Raw genomic sequence first — 20,422 nt, 5'->3', positions numbered from 1 at the left:
TTATATAGTAGAATGATGCTTTGTGCTGTATACGTATATTTGTTGCCCATTACCAGCTTTTCTCCTATTTTCCTTCATATATTCCAAAGCATTCATACAGCCATGAGAATTTTCTTCATGTATCAAGTTTAGCCTTCAACTACTAAAAGAATGTCACAGTCTTTGTTGTACTACATGCATGTGTGAAAGGACTGTGTGAGCAAACATGATACCTTTACACTTGGCAGTTGTCTTCTGAACAAACTTAAAAATAGCTTTCACCATCAAGGGCAGGCATTGCGGGATCCCAAGGTCCTGAAGTGCCATTCAATATCACACAGACTCGAATTTCATTGAAAAGTGGTTTATAGTGAAGAGAAATGAAAAAGATGTGAAGTGGCCACAGTACAGAGCCCACTATGGCAGGCATTCCTGCAATCCTGTGGTGCTGTCTCCTGCAAGCACATTTTAGTTAATTATTGTGAGGGATTTTCTTAGTTATTTTTCTCCCTGAAAGCCAGAATTAAATACAAGACTTACTCTGATAAATTTCCAGGAAACATTCAGGAAAGAAAGAAAAGCAGAGCTGTCATCTTGCTGCTACACGGACTGTAACCATGGACCTGCGTAAACAACTGGAGAATACTGAAAGGAACTGGAATAAAGAGAAGATGGAATTGCTGGAGAGATTTGACAATGAACGGAAGGAATGGGAATGTCAGTGGAAGGTCATGCAGAGGAAAATAGAAGAGGTAATTCTAAACAAAACTCTGAACACTAACATTATCACTTGAGTCTTACCAGTCACTAGTTTGCTTCAATCTTCAATTTTTTTTCAGAATTATATCCTGTTTCTTATCTGTCACTGAAAGTTTCTAATAGTTAATGGTAGAATGCAAAGTCTGTGGCTAAGCAGTATTTGCAATTGCTCATTGAATACAGATCAGAAGGTTAAATTTTACTTTGTGTGAAGTTTGCTGTGATATTGTTAGCTGTAGGTACTGCTGCCAGTTATGCTAAGCATGAGCCACATTGCTCATTTTATACATGTGTTTGGCAAGTACGTATGCGCTGAGCAACTGCATTTATGTTGTTTAAGAAAATGCATATTTAGTCACAAAATATCTAGGTATCATAATTCTCTGGCAAAAAGGGATTATATCACACAGGTGTGCTGGGGAAAATGGTAATATTAAAAAGAATATCATACCTTAAAAACTGCATGATGCAGAATCATACTGGCTAGAACCTGCTCCATTTATGGATGGCTCCTAGTAGAGAAAATGGCTACAGTAAATAGCATGAAAGTTCTGATACCACTTGTGTTAACACATAGTAACAAACACTCTCTGCCATTTCTAATGCATCTCCTCCCAGAAATAGTTTAGGTAAATTATACTTTACCCCCGCATTGTCACTGCAGCAGAACCCTCTGGCACTCTGTAATGCATAAATTGAATATGCCTTGGTGACATATAGAAGAAAGCTTTTCACCACTGAACTTTCCACATTTTTCATTCTAGTATGCACAGGGAATAGTTTTGTTTGCTCCCTGCCAGCTCTGGCCTGTGGCTGAGCCACGCAGGAATGTATGGCAGATATTGCTCACATGAAAATATGAGAAGAAAAATGATCAGAGCCAAATGAATTGCAGCCATACACTGCCCATTAAACCAGCCTGTAGCATAACTCCGTAATGTCAGCTCTCTTGTATTTTACCTGCAATTCTGGCAGGCTTTGGTATGAAAGCCACATTTTATCTTTTGTGTTAGGATATTGCCGTGCTGTCTTACCTAATTTCACCACCAAGGTAAGATTCTTCAAAAGTTAGTAATGTGATCTGTATCTGTAGTTGAGTTTCAGTTTGTTAGGTATATGACATTATTTGGAATAATGGTAATGTACTGTGAAGAGATTTTCTGGCTATTAGTAGTCCTGACGATGGCAGTGAAGACCATGGGTTTTTTTCCATTTTTTTTATTAGCATATGGATTAGGAATGTGTGACAGAGACAGAAAAACAGATCAAGAATGGAATGGAGCTAAGGGTAAGAGAATGAAGCAAATCGCCAGGAACTGCAGGACAAGACAAAACTGCAGATGATACCCCAAAGTTATTGGTATCCTAAGGTCACTTCTTAGGCTGTGTCTATAGCTGTTCTTGATTTCAGTTGTCTGTCATTTCTTCACCAGTATGGCCGGAGAAAGGGGAGATAGATACCTTTTAAATACCATCATCTGTAGATCTGCTCTATTTCCTCAATAAAACTCATGCTAGCTTACCAACATGTATTTTCATTTTGTAGTTTTCTCTAGCCTAGCAAAACATAACTTAATTCTTGGAATCCCACAGGAAGACATATGTGGTTCAGGAAACTATATTGTTGTGTTCAGAGGTGGTATCCTTTCTTCTTACTGCTGTGCTGAGTCTGTATGAGGCCCACATTTCTTGAAAATTGCAAAGTTCACCCTGTGGGTTCCAAGAGCAGCTGGGCTTTGGAAGTGAAGTCTGAAAGTCCAGGATGAGGTCAAGTCTCAAGTTTCTGAATGCGAGAATACTTCTGATCCACAGCAGTACCCATGAAATGGCCACATGTCCTTTATGTTGTTATTCTTTTTCACTGTCCTTCCAAAAGCTGTTGTGTTGGCCTTGTGCACTGCTAGAGAGCAGGCAGATGTCTGTTCAGAGGTGCCTGCTCTGTGCTTTCTTCATAAAAGCAAGTTAAAAATGAATGTTTATATAGAGCTGTGGGATTCTTGGCACTGGAAATGATAGTGTAAGCAGAAGAGGTTTTTATGATATTGCTATTTTTTCTAATTTGTCATTCATCACAGTTTTCTAGTTTGAATCTGCTGGGTGACAGAAATTAACACCTTTTCATTTACTAATGAAGCCACTGGATCTCAGCAGATAGCATGAACGAAGATAAGAAGGTGACAGCACTTTAACAAACAACATGGTTCTGCAGTACTGATTTATTGGGATAGTCGTAGGGAAGAATTCCACTTGCCTGGGAGAGTCTGCTTTAGTGCAGATGGCGCTGTTTGTGATGAGACTTCACTTCCCGTCCTTAAACTAATATACATTAACAGGCCATAACATAGCCACAGCCCTCACATTCCCTCACATTTCCCGTCCATCAGACTAGGGCTGTGAACACCACATAGTGCACTGCTATTACTTGGAAGACAACCACACAGCTTCTGGCTCGAGGCAGGACTATTGATCGCCTGAGATTGTTTCCAATCCCATGCTGTGGATGGAAGCAATATATTAAAACCACAACAAAGAGTTTGTGAATGGTAACGGAGCTTTCATCATCCTGTGACAATAATGGCCTGTGACCTATTGCACTTTGTGACTCAACAGTTTTCTGCTAATATGTGTAAAATCTTTCTACTTGGTACTACTGAACGAAGCATTATTCAAAACAGAAGATGAAATCATAGAATCAGAATCACAGAATCATTAAGGTTGGAAAAGACCTTTAAGATCATTGAGTCCAACCATAAATGTAAAGTTGCTATGTCCACCACTGAAACATGTCCATAAGCGTCTTTGCAATACCTCCACTTCCCTGGGCAGCCCCTTCCAATGCTTGGCAACTCTTTTGGTGAAGTGAGATTTACTAATATTAAGTTTAAGCCTTCCCTTGAGGCCATTTCCTCATGTCCTATCACTTGTTACTTGGGAGAAGAGACTGATGCCTGCCTTGCTACTACCTCCTTTCAGGTAGTTGTAAAGAGAGATTAGATCTTCCCTCAGCCTCTCTTTCTCCAGTCTAAACAACCTCAGTTCCCTCAGCTTTTCCTCATGAGACTTGTGCTCCAGACCTTTCATCAGCTTTGTTACTCTTCTTTGGACACACACCAGCACCTCAATATCTTTCTTCTAGTGAGAGGCCCAAAACTGAGCACAGTATTTGAGGTGCAGCCTCACCAGTGCTGGGAAGAGGAAGACAATTACTTCCCTAGTCCTGCTGGCCACACTGTTTCTGATACAAGCCTAAATGCTGTTGGCCTTCTTGGCCACCTAGGCATACAGCTGCCTTACATTCAACTGGCTGTCAGCCAACACCCCCAGGTCCTTTTCCACTGGGCAACTTTATGATCTTTTCAAGTTCATCAATGTTCTATGATTCAATAGAAGGTTCTGTTGTTTTTACAGCTTTACCAGGAGGTAAAACTTAGAAGGGAGACCAATATGAACGTCCATGATAATAAAGCCATTCAGAGCAAGATGCTGCAGCTGTCAATTCATTCCCCTGCTTCAGAAGAGAGAGACACAGTGGAGCTGACCTATCAACACAATGTTGCAAATGACAGGATGGAAAAAGGGAGTTTGCTGGGTAAGACAGGACACGAATGTAAGGAAACCCAAGCCAAGACCAGAAACAATACTCTGTTAATGGACAGTCTGGCCTTCGAGAACTGTGAGGAACCTGAAGACAGCCTCAGCATTAAAACTTCCAAGAAAAATGCCAAGAATTATATTGGTGATCTCAATGTAGTAAGTAAAGTATAATCATGTTTCTGTTACAAGGTTGAGGAAAATACTGAGGGCTTTGGCTTGTCCCGTTAACCTAAAGAACTTATTTGTCTTATTTTAGCTTTCCAGCAAGGCATTGTCTCTATTTCCTTCTCATTTTGTCATTGATAAGTGTCTTCTAACTGTTTAAATGTGCTAACAGCATGCTCTTTATCTCTATTTGTAATCTGGGGTCATTTTAAAGTCTTTTCTTGTGATACTTTCCTCTGCTGTGAGTCTTAAATGCATATCACCACAAGTTTCAAAATAATTCTGGAAATAACATTTAAAACATTTATCTTAAGATACTGTTTTGTATTTATAAAGGCTCTTAAAGAACTTGCCAGGGTCAGTGAAGAATTATGCAGCTATCAAGAGGAAATTCGAAAGAAGTCCAACCACAGAAGGTAAAAACATATTCTGACTTTTTATATTATGTGAAGAAAATGAATAATCTGACTGTCCTCCTTTTCAGTTTGAAGGAGCATTTGTTATTGAATTTATTAGGAGTTGTGCAGTTTCTTTTCTCCTAGTTTTTCAGTTCTCAGCATAAACCGTTCAAATGAAATATACTGAAATATGATACGAGGGCACATTTTACTAGCAAAATTGAGTTTATCTGTAGACCCATGGAAGTTTGCATCATGGCAAGCACTTCTCAGTTGCTCCCAAAGAGCAAGGAGAGATCTTTCATGCCCCTGCCCCTGCAACCAGTTGACTGGCTGTTACTAATTCACTATACCTGGTTATATTCAAAGCAAATAGATTCATAGCTGATGCATAGTTTCTAAATTCTGGCTGAGATAGATGATTTTTTAACATATCTCAAAAGACACATACTGTTGTGTAACGTTAGGAAACCTACACAATGGATGCACTACGTCCTTAGACTTTCTTCATTCAGCATATAGTCAAGTAAACTCTCACTGGAGTCATCAGAACTCACAAGATTCCACTGTCTGTACTAAAGTATAAGTAAGAAAACAAGCAATCATCTAGAAAAACTCAGAAGAAAATATTTTAGTGGCAACAGAAAGGAATACAAGATTGCCTTTGTTGAGCTTTCTTCAAATTCTTCATTTATGTTTCAAATATTCTGGGTGTATCAGCTGCAGCAAAAATGCTCCCAAATATTTTTAAGCAGCCTGTGTTAAAACACCTGCTTGTGGAGAGAATGAATCTATGACGGGGTGCCCTGAGGGAATACCCGTATTGCTCATCCCTAAAACACCTCTTCTTTTATTTCCAGAATGAAGTCACTTCCTTTCCCGGGGGAATTTGAGGAAAACAAAAACACAGTTATTCTGCCTGAGATGAACCATGTGTCCAGCAATGAGTCACAGACTTCAGTTGCTTTTGAAACAGAGGAACATAATAATAGGAAGAATCTGATGAGATCCACCAAGGTTTTGAAGGACATGTCTTATGGTGGTCTTACTGGTGACAAAGGAACAGATTTCAGACCTTGGCAAAAGAAAGAAGCTCCACCAGTTCCTCCGCGAAGCACTTCTCGGCATCTAACAAACTCACTTTCTGCAGTTGTACAGCTTTCTGAAGCTCCATTAAGAGATCCAGGCATCAAAAGCAATTGTGAGGCTCAAGACTATAGGAGTGGAAGGAAGCAGATGAATCCTTCACCTATAAACCAGAATGAAAATGCTGCAGACTGTACAGACGAAGGGCAGTCTGTGAAAGGTCCTGTGATGGTAACTGCTGCAATACCTGTAACCAAAAATGAGTGCAGTGTACCAACACATTTCTGCCACAACACGTGGGCATATGATGTGGGCAAACTTGGAAAAGACAGTAAAAGTGAACCTTCCGTACTGTCAGCCCAAAAGAGTTGTTCAGATGGAAATATGGCCCAAAGCAACAAGATGCACCAGAAACAAAATCCCAAGTCTCACAGCAGTCCTTATTGCAGTAATGACTTTTATGCCCATGATACCCTGCACAATGATCTTTTGGGAGACTCTAGGTATACTTTGGGAAAGGCCCAAAGAAATGAAACTTTAGCAGCAAAGATCGACGAGTTTAACCGAACTGTATTTCACACAGATAAACGTAACAATGCTTTGCAAGAAAACCAGGTGCCTCAGACAGCATCAGAAGATCAGAAACCCTGCGGTCCAATGTGTGAGTCTGCTATTAGCAGGACAGAAACTGTAAATGTGTCTTGTGTTTCAAATCCCAAATTCTCTGTAGCAAAGGAACAAGAAACTAGCAACCTCGGCAAAGCTGTCAGAACAGTCGGGCAACAAAAGCAAATAAATGGACTTCCAAATACTAGTGGTTATAGGCACATGCTTCATGAGCATGACTGGAGACCTAGTAATTTATCCGGTCGCCCGCGTTCAGCTGACTCAAGGTCGAACTATGGTGTTGTTGAAAAGCTTTTGAAAAACTATGAAAAATCAACGGTGACTTCTCCGTGTAATGCAAAAGCCTGCAAAGATAAGTGGACGTGGACAAATTCTGAATTCACTGATGGGAGTTGTGAGACCTTAAGTCAGTATTTAGAAATACTCCAGATTGAGCAAGGAAAGCAAGAATTTCCAAGGAATTCAGCCAGGCAAATTGGGCAGCAACTCAAGCAAGGAAAAGAGAGACAAAAGTTACCAGAGGTAAGGTTCATAAGAATGGCAAGAACCAAATAAATCAGTTTCAGACTAAGCTTCAGATTCTAAAATGATGCAGGCTAACATGATATTGTAAGCAATTATGTAAAATTAAACACTTTAGGCTAGGATCTGGATGAATTGGGAGTATTTCCTCTGAAGAGTTGCGGGAGGGCAGAATCATGTGAGCAAGAATGACCAGTGAAAACGTGCCAGATTCTTATCTCTGCTGCTGTTATGTAAAGCTGGATTTTAACTGCAGTGTAGTTACTCAAGGACTGAACTAGTGCAAACTGCAATCAGATTTTAACTCCATCTCTCCTTCCCTTACTTGACGAGTTATTTTATAAGACTTTCCAAAAGGCTTAAGCACACTTGGCCAGGTCAAAATCCTAGAGGGCTTAGATAGTGTTCTTCAGCATCCAGGGTGCTCTTTGGTTCGTAATTTTCTTCCAACTGTCTATGAAAAGGTGGATTGTAGCTCCGTAAAGTTTCCAGTAATAAAGTGACATCCTATTACTCAAGTCTCAGTTCCAGGCTTGTCCTATATATTAAAGCACGGAATCAGAAGAATATGGCATGACTAATTAATTTATATTTGGCTGAATTTTATTTGCAGAAACCTAGAAATATTGCCTTTGCCAACATTCTTTCTTAATGCAAAGAGTGATGTGTGGGTTTGAAAATATACTATAAGTTGCAGGTTCTGTTAAAGGCCACAGACAAATAAAAATCATTTTTATTGAAGAGGGCCTTGGCCAACAAGCACAGAGAGTTGTGTCCCTTATCATCTCCGAAAAGAGAAGGCTAATGTGTTTGGAGCTGAGAAACTTAAATGAGTTCAGACTGTCAGCTGATATGCCTAAAACTGTGACAATTTCAGAAACTTTGATGTAGGTGCATGGATTTAAACAGCTGAGAGTCTGGTTTTCTTCCAGATTTTATTCTGCATATCTTTCTGACAGCCTGGTAGTGATGCAACATCTTGCTTAGCAGACACATCTTTACGCAGCACAGAAGGAAAAAGAAGTGAAATTTGTGATTTATTTTTCATTCAATGAACTTTTAAAAGGAAAACAAATTTTCATCAGTGAATATGGAGAGAAGAAACAATGTCTAGATAATGCCTGAGTTTACATTGATGTAAGCCCAGAATAACTTTACTAAGCCAACTGGATGTTTTTTCTCCATAGACTCACACATTATGTTGCCATTTCTGTCTGTACAAACCTAAGTCTAGAATACTGCCTGATTAAGGGGGTTCTATTTTAGGTCCAGCAGCAATAGTGTCACGAAGACGTAAAGAACTATACATCACATGAGTAATTTGGTTGATTTTCATTATTTCAAATTTACACCACTGTAACTGTGATCAAAATCTGTGTATATAAGGCTCTGCATGTAGATATGAAACTAAATTAATACATAACTATTCTGAATCAGTTACCAAATGTAAACAGCTTCACATGGCACTAATGGAAATGGAGTTCTTAGCAAGATGTGATTGCTGAAATTGGATTTATCAAAAAATACCTGAAAAGTATGTGACCATAATCCAGTAATGTAAGATGGTATTAATTCTGAGTTCTATGTTTAGAACAGTATATAGTGTTCATTGACAAAGAAACCTCCAAAAATGAAAACAAATGAGAAGTGAGTGTCAGTTTTGGCTTGCATTAACGTTTTATACTTTTCCTTGTATCTGACACTTGTCTCCACATATTTTAAACTGCAACTGATGTGAGAATCCCTATACATAGAAATAGCTGTTCTTTTACATTCTGTGCATTACTGTGCTCCTTTTAATAGCTTCAGACCACCTGTTCTGAGGTCACCCCAAATGTTTTCCTACATTCCCGCTGCATTCCACAAAAGCCGTAACTTGTTAAAGCAAGGAATTGCCTTTGTGTTCTAGATATCTGTGCCGGCTAAGTGTTCAAGCGGGAAGGGTTTCTCACGGCCCGCTCGGCCAGCAAATCGACGCTTACCTTCTAGATGGGCATCCAGATCACCGTCAGCACCACCTGCTGTGAGAAGAACAGCATACAACTGCTCTGTCTCCTTTCGGTCAGAGACCTCAGTAGTCTGAACCCAGAGCTGGGTTGGATAGTGCTGTGAAAGCTCTACACCTCATTCTAACTGTATTTGGTATGTGTTATAGCAACCAGTTCTACACTGTTGTTCTTGTCCAAGAGTGACTCCCACCATGTGCCAGACAAAGCATTTTGAATCTTAGGTCATTTTCACCACAGTCTTCAGTGTTTTTATTGAGATGAAATAACTCTACCCCTGGTTTTCTCTGTTCTTTCGGTAATAACTCACAAGGAATTTCTTTTGAATGGCATCTTCCTTAGTTTGCCAATCAATTTTGAGTTGAGACAATGTATAGTGCTGTATATTCTGACTCTTCTGCAAACAGCAGAACGTTAAGCTGTATGCATGATCATGTGTTCGTAGGTGCATGTGTTGGACTAGGAAGTATACAGAGCTGTATTTAGAAGAGACGAACTGTGCTAGTGTTGACATTGAAATTACAACCTATGCCTACATATATATATATAAACTTTGTGTTTACTTTAAAAAGTTTGAAATATACAGCCCTGATGACATTTATATTTTGTATATCTTTTACATAGGTTCACAGGTGTAGTATTTAATGTACAAAAACTAAATATGCATTTTGGTGACTGACTGCAGCGATAATGCCTTTCACAATATGTATCTGAAGCAGACTAGCTCGACTGATTCGTCAGTCATGCTTCATGGCATCCTCATTCGGTTTCCTAACCCTTACGATGCTAGGTCAAAAACCCAAACGTATTTTTTCTGAATTAAAATTCTATATGATTTGTAATACATTAGCCTTTTTCAGCACCTGAAATATTCCTGAAATGTTGCAATCCTTTTAAAAAGCTTAAATGTGCCATTATATATATAGCATACTGTAAACTCTTCAGTAGTTTCAACTAGTGTAACATACAATTTATGAAGGGAAGAAAAGGGTTGTATATGCTCAATTCTGTAAAACTTATTTTTCCTTCTAGCATTCTACTTTGAGGTTTGGCAAAGTCAGATAACAATGGACTTGTTTACTTTCACTCAAGGCAGGAGAACAAGGACCGTTGTTGTTCCCTTTTTTACTCTTCTCCTAGACTAGAGTGCCTGAGCCACTTGCTAGCTTACTGCGCCTGAACTGATTCATGGCAGTTGGTTACGAAGTTTACTTGCACTCTGGCAACAAGCTGCATCTAGTAACAAAATATTGCATCAAGGTATGTTCACAATGGTGCTTGAAATCCTAGGCACATGGCGTTGGAAGTACGCTTTCGCCATCACTCGACTCGGTATTATGGGCCATCTGAATGACGTGCACAGAGCCTGGCTTGATCCTTCGCTCGGTGTAAAAGAAATATGGATAATACGGATGCTACCCAGACTCTTGCTGAACTTTCAGAAAGACAGTGTCCTTCATACTGGAATTTTTGCACCCTTCTCTAGGCTGTTGCTGGATGCACATTGCAGTAATGATGATAAATATTACCTTTAAACAGCATGTCTAGGTTAAAAGGAGTAAAGAGGCACTTCTTCAACATCAGCCTGATCTTGCCTTGCAACTTTTCTTCTTCTGGAGAAACAGTGTGTTCGAAGTAATTTCAAAAATCATCCCAGGATCCATTAATGTACACACCTTCATATGTGAATGTTAAAAGGAATTCAGAGAGAGTGTAGGCTTTTGTCCTAGTAAATTGTATGTGTGGCAATATAGGGAATATTAGTTGTGCTTTATTTGATAGTGATCTATTGTCCTACTCCAATCATGTTAAGAATCCATGCCTTTTTCCTTCCTTTTAGGGCCTTATTCTTTCCTCTGCACGGCTCCAGTTTTGCAGAGAGAGAAAACAGGAGGCCATGTGTTCTGAGCAATATAGCCTGTATGGTGGTATCACTAACTCTTCAGGCATGCCAGTATTGGAGTAAGCAGGCATTAGAGCCATAAATCCTGCCTTATCACGCCATTGTGGCTGCCTGCATGGCAAAAACACTCTCAGAGTAATTTGTCCAATCTAGACTTCTGGTCCTTTCTAGGTGTGAGTGGTTGGAAAATTTCTCAACGAGATATGAAGGCTTCAAACAGATCAACAATTCATCAAAGTTTACTCAGACACTATTGCAAAGTTACTACTGGAAAAAAACCAAGGACAGGAAATTTTGAAGAAAATCTGAAGAAAACTTTTAAAATTTGGATAGAGACAAAATTCTGTGTGCTTGAGTGAAAAACCAAGAGTACTATAAATTTGTCTGTTTGCCCTGATTTAGAGATTGCACTCCATTAACTTCATTAGAACTAGAAAAGCTAGAGATGATTCATAGTGAATTTGGAATATGGTGTAAGATTCTAGCTAACTGTGGAAATCAGCAAACCAAAATGCCTTGCAAATTGACCTTTTAAATGCCTAAGTAGCTGAGCAGCTTTAAATGCCTAAGACTGAGGAAAGGAGAGAGAACTGTAAAAAAATAGTTCTTTATTGCAGTCAGTGTTGACTGTAATAAACTTTTTTAAACTACCTTCATGGTAAAGTTAAGCAGGTTTTTTTCTGAAAAATACTGTTGTGCCTGTTTGAAGTATGTAACTACAAAAGCATTTCCCTTGATTAGTCAGTGAAGGTGTTTCTTTAGTTCCCTTCATTTTCTTTGATTGCCTTCAGTTCCTTTGACATATATCATGTTGTTGAATAACAGAGATAGCATGAAATACTTACAACATTCCGTGATGTGTGTAAGTTTAATGAACAGAAGGGTTTTGAAATAAACTAATAGGTCATGGAGAAATCTATTTTGTCAGGATTTTCTGTGTCCGTCTAATTACAGACATCAGTCCTGATGCCCAAAATTATCAAAATTGCTGATTTTGGTCTGTAGATGGCTAGTTGGATGTACCGGTTTTAGAAAATTGCCACTGACACTGTTTAAATATTCTTTTCTACCGCACTTATAACAGAGCCAGTGCATTGTGGTGAATTTTTTAGTTCCCAGGACTGTGATTACTGAACCATAATAATTATTTTATTGCACTTGCTATAGGGGGAAGTGTTCCATTGGACTTTCAGGTCCCCTCATGTTACCCTGGAAGCTCTGAAGCAAAGGACTCTGTATGCACACTCATGCACACACTCATGCAAGAATCTCAAATGATCCAAGTGTAACTTGACCTTTCTATTCATCCTAGTGTCACCTATGGAAGCAGTGAGTTTTGTAACCTTGTTTTTAAAACAGATTTTTAATATTATTCCTCCTCCAAATGCTGTTTATATTCTTAACACAGCTATAGGTTCTTCTTACTTGTGCTCTGAACAAGCCTAAGACGCACTTTGTTGCATGTTTATGGGCTTTGGTACCTAAATAAATGTAGCAGTTTTTCCGACTCCCTGCACACAGAGTAGGCTGCCCATTGGAATGGGGATGTCACTAGGAATCAGCTGACTGGTACTTAGTTGACAGAAAGCATCATTCTCCTCCATGCTGGGAGGTGGAACCATAATCTTTCCCTGAGACCCTTTTAGAGAGGAGAATGGAGGGTATCAACATGTATGTACATATGCAGCATAGCAGGCCACCTCAACCTGAAAGCTGGCCTGACTTAGAGCCTTTGCTACAAGTAGAGGAAAAAAAATATCTTTAAAACATCATTCTTCATTATCATTCCTCAAAACTCAAGAGTACGTTTCCAGTGTTGCTGATAGACTTCTTATGTATGTTTAAAATGTTGCTGAAAGGATGAACTTTGCTTATTCTCCAGCAGCCACGCAATTATCTTTTCACTATTACACATACTGTAAGGGAGTTCACTGTTACAGAGAGCAAAGAATTGGCAGTCAGCATAATATATTTTTCCAGAGCATTCAGAGCACCAATTTATTTCTCCTGTTGTCTATTTAAAAAATTGTTTCTGTAAATAGGGATTTTGTATCCAAATGGCTTCAACAGCATTTTGACAAAGATCTACAGCAACCCAGCAGGCAGGCCATTTCTCTTTAGAAGTTTGTTATTTCTGGACCAAGCTTAAATTTATTAGCATGCAAGAACTTATGCAATTCTCACAGTGCTGCTATGCAAAGAAATTTTTGGGCTTTAAGATCTGTAATATACAACTGTAGCCATTATACTGCTGATATTCTCCATTGGACTAATGTGTAATGGTGTCTTTGGTGTGTACGTGCTCTTTAAACTGGAAGGCAGAATGCATTTGCTCTAAATTAAAACCCCTTGTTGCCTCTGGCCTTTCCACCCTTCTTTGATTCCCAGTGAATGTATATTTTTATGTGGTTTATTCCCATTGGTCTATATGTATATACCATACCTTAGGACTTTGTATCACAGTCATTTTTTGGACAGCCTATTCTAAAAAGTGCTGATATTACTATTACAATTCACAAATATATTAGATCTTGGTCTATTGTTTTGCATCACAAAAAATGCATTTTCTTCATCAAATGTTAGTGGCATATTTTACACAAAACTTGTGCTCTTGTCCTTTGAAATGATGATTAATCTGCTTTTGAGGTTTGCTTCTACTGCTCTCCTTCACACCTTTTCTGTTTTGCAAAGTACTTGTGTCAACAGAGACATGTTTCTGATGTGTATGGTTGATCCAGTTGCTGTTTGGCTATGGGAACTCATACCTATGGGTGCCTTGCTGTCTGTTACTCTAATAATAATTGTATCAGAATTTCTGTGGCGTAAGAGGGATTGAATCCTTGGTATGATCAAAGTGAAAGCGTGCAAATAAAAATCAGAAAGAAAACAGAAGAATCAAAGAAGAGGGTGAAACACTTGTAGTAAATGTTGTAGCTAGTTCTTTGCTTCTAATGGAGAGTCCTTCTGTGCTGCCAGCTTCACACCACCTAATACTTCCAGTAACGTACAGCCTGTTCTTTTTCAATCAGCATTTTTTGCATATACACTTTTGCTACTCTGTGATCCCTTAATAGCAAAGGATGCTGAAGGATTGATGTTATTTCTGCCAGGTTAACACCAGCCTTTCCTCGTTCCTTATTTGATGGTATGGTTGTTATTGAAGAATGCCGAAGGTTCATTTGGCCACAGTAGGTTTCACTAGTAGGTCCGTGATGGCACTCACTGCGTGAACATTATGGAATACACAACGTATTATGTCATCTACCGACACTGGATTCCCAGCGATGCACAAGGGCATGCTCTGCCGTGCTGCTGAAATGGGGAGATTCCTGGAAGATAAATGTCAACCAACCTTGTGCTTGAATACAAGAGGCAGACAGTACCTCAACTCCACTGGTCATGCCAGGCAGTGCGACTAGAGTACGTGCGACTTCACTGGGCCAAAGTTACAGTCTTATGTTCTTAGGCAGATGGATGCCCTTCTCTAGGGACATATGGGAAACAAAGCAGAAGTAAAATCTGCCCTAGGATGGGACGTCTCCTGAATTTTGATCATATTTGTTTCATGTAGCATTAAATAGCCTACTACTTTTGAGGGGGGAGACAAAGGGGGAGGGGGGAAGTGAGTGCGATATACCAATTAGTGTTTATTCTTATAGTTTTCCTAGTACCTATCCAGGGGCTTTTGGTTTATACCTTTTCTCTAGTAACAACATTCTACAACGTTTCTGTTTAAGGGTCTAGAGTTTGATTCCTTTTACTGGTACAGGTTTGTGTGTTTATGGCAAAGATTCACAGAAAAGTGACACTGTAGGGGCAAGTCCATACATATTACACTTTTAAATCAGATTATATCTAATTTGTGAGCCCAAAATATGCTGCTGTATTGCATGAGATAATGCTAAAGAGTAGATATGATCCAAATATGAAATGGGAGGGAAGAGAGCAGGCACTGCACAGATTTGACATATAATACAGGTAGGCAAGGTGTACTGGCTGTTATTAATAGAACCAAAATCCCTTCACTAATTGCCTCAGGAAACACAAAGTCCATTAATATTCAGTCTCAGTGGATGCAAAGACTTTTAGTAATGTGCTAACAGGATCTTAATGCTAGGGAGTCTGGTTTTGAGTATCCCTCCAACTGGAGGCATGCAACAGATGTGCCTGCAGAGTCTTTTGCCGGTGCTCTTCAAACATCCTTTAAGTAGTTTACTACAGCTGCAAGAATTTCTGGCATCATCAAATCGTATTCACAGCAGAAAAGTACTTTCCTTAAAGAAAATAGCACTTGGGTAAACTCTGCACATAACACTGCCAGCTGGCATGGTGACACAGAAAATTATACTGACTTTCACTTGTGTATCACATCTATATCACAAGATACCTGCAACATGCCAGCTATTTTGGTACCATATATGATGCAGAGCGGCTCAAGATGTTATTGGTGGAAGTGCACCACGGTTGAATATATGTGTGCCTGTGGTCTGCTTGTTTCTTTGCAGAATCCTTCCAGTTTCCATAAGGTATCCTTATTGTTTTGGGAGTTCAGGATTTTTTTTCAAAATCACTTGGGAGGAAGTTGAGCTACCCAAGCTACTGCTGGTAAGAAGTTACACAGGGAGTTCTTCTGAAACCAAAATGTCTACTCAGAGAAGTAGCTGGTTAACAAAGAGGTAAGATGTTCACAAACTGGCTCATACATTGTCACATCTCCTCTGTATAAAAATATGTACGAGACGTCTGAGCAACATTGCCTCCTATGCAGCTGGCTTTGCTGTAAAGCACCATTTAGTGTGTATATGAGTACCATAGTCAGATACATAGTACATGCAGATAAATGGTGTCTAACATTGTATGTGAATGGACTCCTCCCAATGAATAGTACTGCAGTGCTTTACATTGAAACCAGCATGCAACTTAGTGTGATACAGCCGTTTTTGAAAGTCCATTTTCATACAAGGAAATGCAATCAAATCTTTTAAAGAAAAAAATGTACTTATGTATGTCACTACCTTACAACTTTGATCCTGATTTTGCCTCTTGTACTTCAGGGGGAAAAAAAAGGAAGTGGAAATAGAGATAGGAAAATCCTCTACCTTAGGCACTACAGAATGACTGGTACTGGTCTCCTTGTACATGGATATGAGCATTTGACAACTTAGGATTAAACAATATTGTCCGTGCAGAGAAGCTAAACTTCTGTTTCTCCTCTATGCAGTTTTACTCCTTCCTTCTCTCTCCTTCCATTGGGAGGTGAAGAGTCAACCAGCTAAGGAGAAGAGAAACGGGTCTGGTAAAAATAGCTGCGTGGAAGCTTCTCTTCACTTTCCAGCTTCTCTTCTGCAGGCCTCCAGATCTGCAAAACACATGGCATTTTCACAGACCATCTCTGAGAAGCCAGGGAAAGATTCCTTTTATGGTCTTTCTGCAGTAATCACTAAAGCAGCTAGTTTGGGGCTGAAGAGTTTTATGGGGTTTTTTTGCTTTTGTAGTGTGGATAAAGGTTTTACCTCTTGTGTGCAGGAGTCTGTCTCCCTGTCAACCACCTCTTGGATGGGTTTCTGCAGTTTGAATTAATTTCACAGCAAAATTTCACAGCAGTTTGGACAGGAAGTAAATTCCTCATTCTCTATCGGAAATCAGCCAAAAGCTGAACTAAATGTACAAAAGGGTCAAGAAGAATGTAAAACTGTTCAAAAATCCCCAGCCAAAGTGATCTGCAGTCAGCCCACCAAGGTGTTTAGAAATGAACTGTCTCTTTAAACTTGGCTTTGGGAAATAAACCAACCCGTTTCTGTTGTAGTGAGTGCAAAGTGGATGATGAAAGTACTGTGCAGCGTTCAGAAATTAAGATAGCAGTGGTCTGGTGATTTAAGTACCACTATGCTGTTTGTACATCCTCCAATGAGTAGTTATGTGTTGGATACTCTGTTTTTCCTGGGATGCCATTATGCCCCAGCCCCTATGTGGTTTTGGTCTAGACAGCTGTGTTTCATAGGAGTTATACATTTAAATATGTCTGGGAGAACCAGGCTGTTGTAGTGCTGGAGACACCATCTCTGTGGTCTGCAACATCTGAGAAAGCCAAAGCTCACTAATTCAAAGTGCCTGCTTTCCTTTTATGTCTATACACAGACAAATATGTACACATTACATATATACATACAACTGATCCGGTTTTTTTTACTCCTCCCTTCTTTTATGCTGTCACTTCACTGCATGGAAACATCAACAGTACAGCCTGTACCGTAAGTCTTAGCCAAACTGGAGCAAACAGCGGTGTTACACTGGATTTGGAATCCCAAGCAAAATCCCAGTGAAAGGAAATGTTGAGACATTTTAGGGCAGGTAGCTGAACCAAGTCATTTATCATTCATTTCAGCTGGAGAGTCCTTATCTTTTCTCATGCTGTTATGTTCAAACATTATAGGTTTGCAGCTGTCTTTACAGGGCCAATTTGAGTATATTCATATTTTTCACTACCTCCATTTCCTGGTAAAATTCAGTTCATTCACTTGGCATACAAGGGTCAAATGTAAACTGCATATGACTGGAATTTGTCAGAAGTTGGAGAGGAACCGAGTCTTCAAATTTGGGCTTTTGGTTTAGTGTAATTGCTGCTTAAATCTCCCTAATATCCAAAAGCAAATCTTCAATTAATCTACCACTCCTGGTACCTCCCACAAAGTTAGAATTTTGAATGACTGCAGAAAGAAATTTCAAATTTTATGTGCATTTATAAGTATTATCAGTGTGCAAAGACCATAATGAATCTCAAAGCACTTAATGCAACTCAAAATTTCCTGCTAATATTTCACAATGGTGATCTCCACTTTAGCCTGCAAAACTAACTGTGTAAAAGCCATGAACCCCAACACCCACAGCAGAAAGAACAATAAAAAAACACCAGCAGAAAAAAGGTCCAAGCTCCAGCTACACCTGAGCCATCTCTGCTAAAACAAGGGAGCAGATATCAGCTTTGCTGTACAGGCTTCACCATTGAAAATTTATTGCCTTAGATAATGTGGAAAAGGAATGGCCTCTTCCTTTTGTACAGAGGAGCATTAGAGGGTTTTATCTGTGTATTCATAGCTGGATTCTCAGATTTGCACTGACTTTACTGGAAGAGCTACAACTGGGAGAGCTGAATTGAAATCAGCTTCTTTGCAAGGTGTGGGTACTGATGTCATTAATCATCTTTGTTACAGAACTCCTCACTACTGACCAAGAAAGGCAGGAGGAAAAAGGGTCTTCATGCCACCCATAGAAAATTTAGGATTGCCACAGGATCAATCTTACAGTGTTTCTTTTCCACAGTAAAAAACCCAACAGCCTCACTTGTACTCTTCCTGAAATGTTATTTTTACATACCTACTCACTGTTGATTCAGGCCGTTTTTCATGACAATGATATTGCACACTGTTGACTAATAGAGTATTACAGAAAGGGCCAGCTGCATCAGGTCAGAAGTAAGGAAATGCCATTCGTGAATTTTTTATTTCTTTGGCAGAGACACAGAGGACTTGGTTTCCATTACACACACAGCCTTTTAGCTTTCAGTGGGACCAAGAGGAGAGGCCATTCATCCATCTCCATCATTTCAGACAGGTCTTGATCTGCAAAATTCTTTAAAGCTGTCACAAGAAGAACTTCTGATCTCTTGATTTTGTTTGAAGGTAGAATAAATGACTGTGATCCACCTCCCACAGGTAGCTTGCAGTGTGAGAGCATGCTGGATACAAGATGTTATATCTTAAAAGCACTGCACTGGTACACGCTCATTTTCTAGCTTGTGTTTTCTGCACCCCTGTGGAGCAAGCATTAACATTCCTACTTCTCAAGTGAAGAAAAATGAAGCAGAAAAAGAAATGGCAGGGAACTCTTGCCTTTCAAGGGGGAAGTGAGAGGAAGGAAGTGAAGCAGAAGATCAGAGCAGTAATGGCTGTAGCAATGTGAGATCTGCCATGCTCTTTATTTTTTTTACTGTCCTTTGAAGAGGAAAATAGTGAAACCTCCACCACTTTACAAGCCAAATGCTCAGATTAATGTCAACCCCCCTAATGCTGGGGAAGAGAAAAACCTAGCTGATTTTGCAGTGAAGTGAGTGAGGGACTTTTATGATTCATCCCAGCATCTCTTCCTGAGAACGTGGATGCCTCTCACGGAGGGCAAGGAGGTAACTGGTGAGAGGGGGTACCTGCTACAGAGCCAGCACCATTGTGCTTGCTGTGGTGGATCACTGCAGCCTAAGCAGAATTTTCTTGCCCAGAACAGTGCTCCACTCCAAAGATGTTACTGTGCTGTTAGCATGCCCTTGTGGTACAGGAGACTTCCTATCACCACTGCATTAGCCTGGTCTGAAACGGTGTATAAGGTGTTCTTGTACACATCCTGCAATCAGTCTGGCAACGTGTTGGTTTGTTATAGCCAAAGGCAAAGCAGCCGAGTGGGCAGTAGAAATTGGTACCTAGAGATGTGTTCCAGGCTACTGAATGGTAACTGGCAGGTCTATGGCTAGAGTGCTGAAAAAAAAAGAAGGCTGAGCTTTGCCTCCTGCTTTTCTATGTGGGATCTCTGGTTCTTGGATCTCTCCACCATCTTCACCCGAAGTATCGACCTATTAAGTAGTTCAGAACTATATTATATTAATGCTAGATCTATCTGTAGACTGAGGAGGTACCGTTTGATCTGCTTATACTCAGGTCACAGTGTGTAACTTAATGGTTGGGTACAGTCTTTAGTTACTTTCATAGATTTGCAGGGAAATAACTTTTTAGAGAATTGATCCCTGTCTCAACTAATTTGATAACTCTGACAAGCTGATTGTAGCCGGCGAACTGTGTAGCAGTTGGGTAACTAATTCTGTAAATCTGTAAATCTGTCTTCAGAGTCTTTTTTCAAAATGGTTGTACATTCTACAGAGGTTCATGCTTTTATGTAAATTTCTGGTCTAACATCTGGATGTTTGCTGTTAGTTTTCTGCTCTTGTTCATCTGTAGGGCCTTAATCTAAAGAATAGGAACAGCAGCAAGATGGATCATGAGACTTTGGAGATATGTATTCAGTTTTTTGAGCTACCAGGACACACCTTAGCTGATATTGATTAAACCACTGGGTGAGATGCTCAAATAGGTACTTTCTGCTTGCTTAATTGTACAGGAGTGAGGGAGGCACTTGTCTAGTTCTGCAGGCCTTGGCTTTCACTCCCCTTGTGCAAACTAATGGTTATAATAATGCTTTCTTTGGCTGACTAGTTTGTTTAGGTTATGTTAGTCACTCTGCAGATGTAGCAGAGGGACCACTGGAACCTCTTTCATTGTGGAAGAAATAGTAACAAATCCAAAATCCACTGAAATCATTGGAAGTCTTTTTTATCTTGG

General features: G+C 39.6%; 1 protein-coding gene across 1 annotated transcript; it reads left to right on the top strand.

Moving 5' to 3' along the window:
- Positions 1-535: 535 nt before the first annotated feature.
- KIAA0408 (KIAA0408 ortholog) lies at positions 536-10,516 on the top strand. The gene is made up of 5 exons (XM_069851827.1): positions 536-731; positions 4,147-4,488; positions 4,834-4,913; positions 5,756-7,130; positions 9,040-10,516. Exons 1-5 carry the CDS (start codon positions 597-599, stop codon positions 9,211-9,213), a joined length of 2,106 nt encoding a protein of 701 aa, XP_069707928.1. The 5' UTR covers positions 536-596; the 3' UTR covers positions 9,214-10,516.
- Positions 10,517-20,422: the final 9,906 nt, after the last annotated feature.

This window comes from Phaenicophaeus curvirostris, chromosome 2, assembly GCF_032191515.1.
Source record: "Phaenicophaeus curvirostris isolate KB17595 chromosome 2, BPBGC_Pcur_1.0, whole genome shotgun sequence".
Classification (NCBI taxonomy): Eukaryota; Metazoa; Chordata; class Aves; order Cuculiformes; family Cuculidae; genus Phaenicophaeus; species Phaenicophaeus curvirostris.
This window is presented reverse-complemented; position numbering and strand designations above follow the sequence as displayed.

Excerpts from the sequence above, each read along its gene's own strand:
- KIAA0408 (XM_069851827.1), top strand. The coding sequence starts at position 597 with ATGGACCTGCGTAAACAACTGGAGAATACTGAAAGGAACTGGAATAAA. Across the intron at positions 4,914-5,755 it reads AAGAAGTCCAACCACAGAAG|AATGAAGTCACTTCCTTTCC; the intron begins GTAAAAACATAT and ends TTTTATTTCCAG. Across the intron at positions 7,131-9,039 it reads AGAGACAAAAGTTACCAGAG|ATATCTGTGCCGGCTAAGTG; the intron begins GTAAGGTTCATA and ends TTTGTGTTCTAG.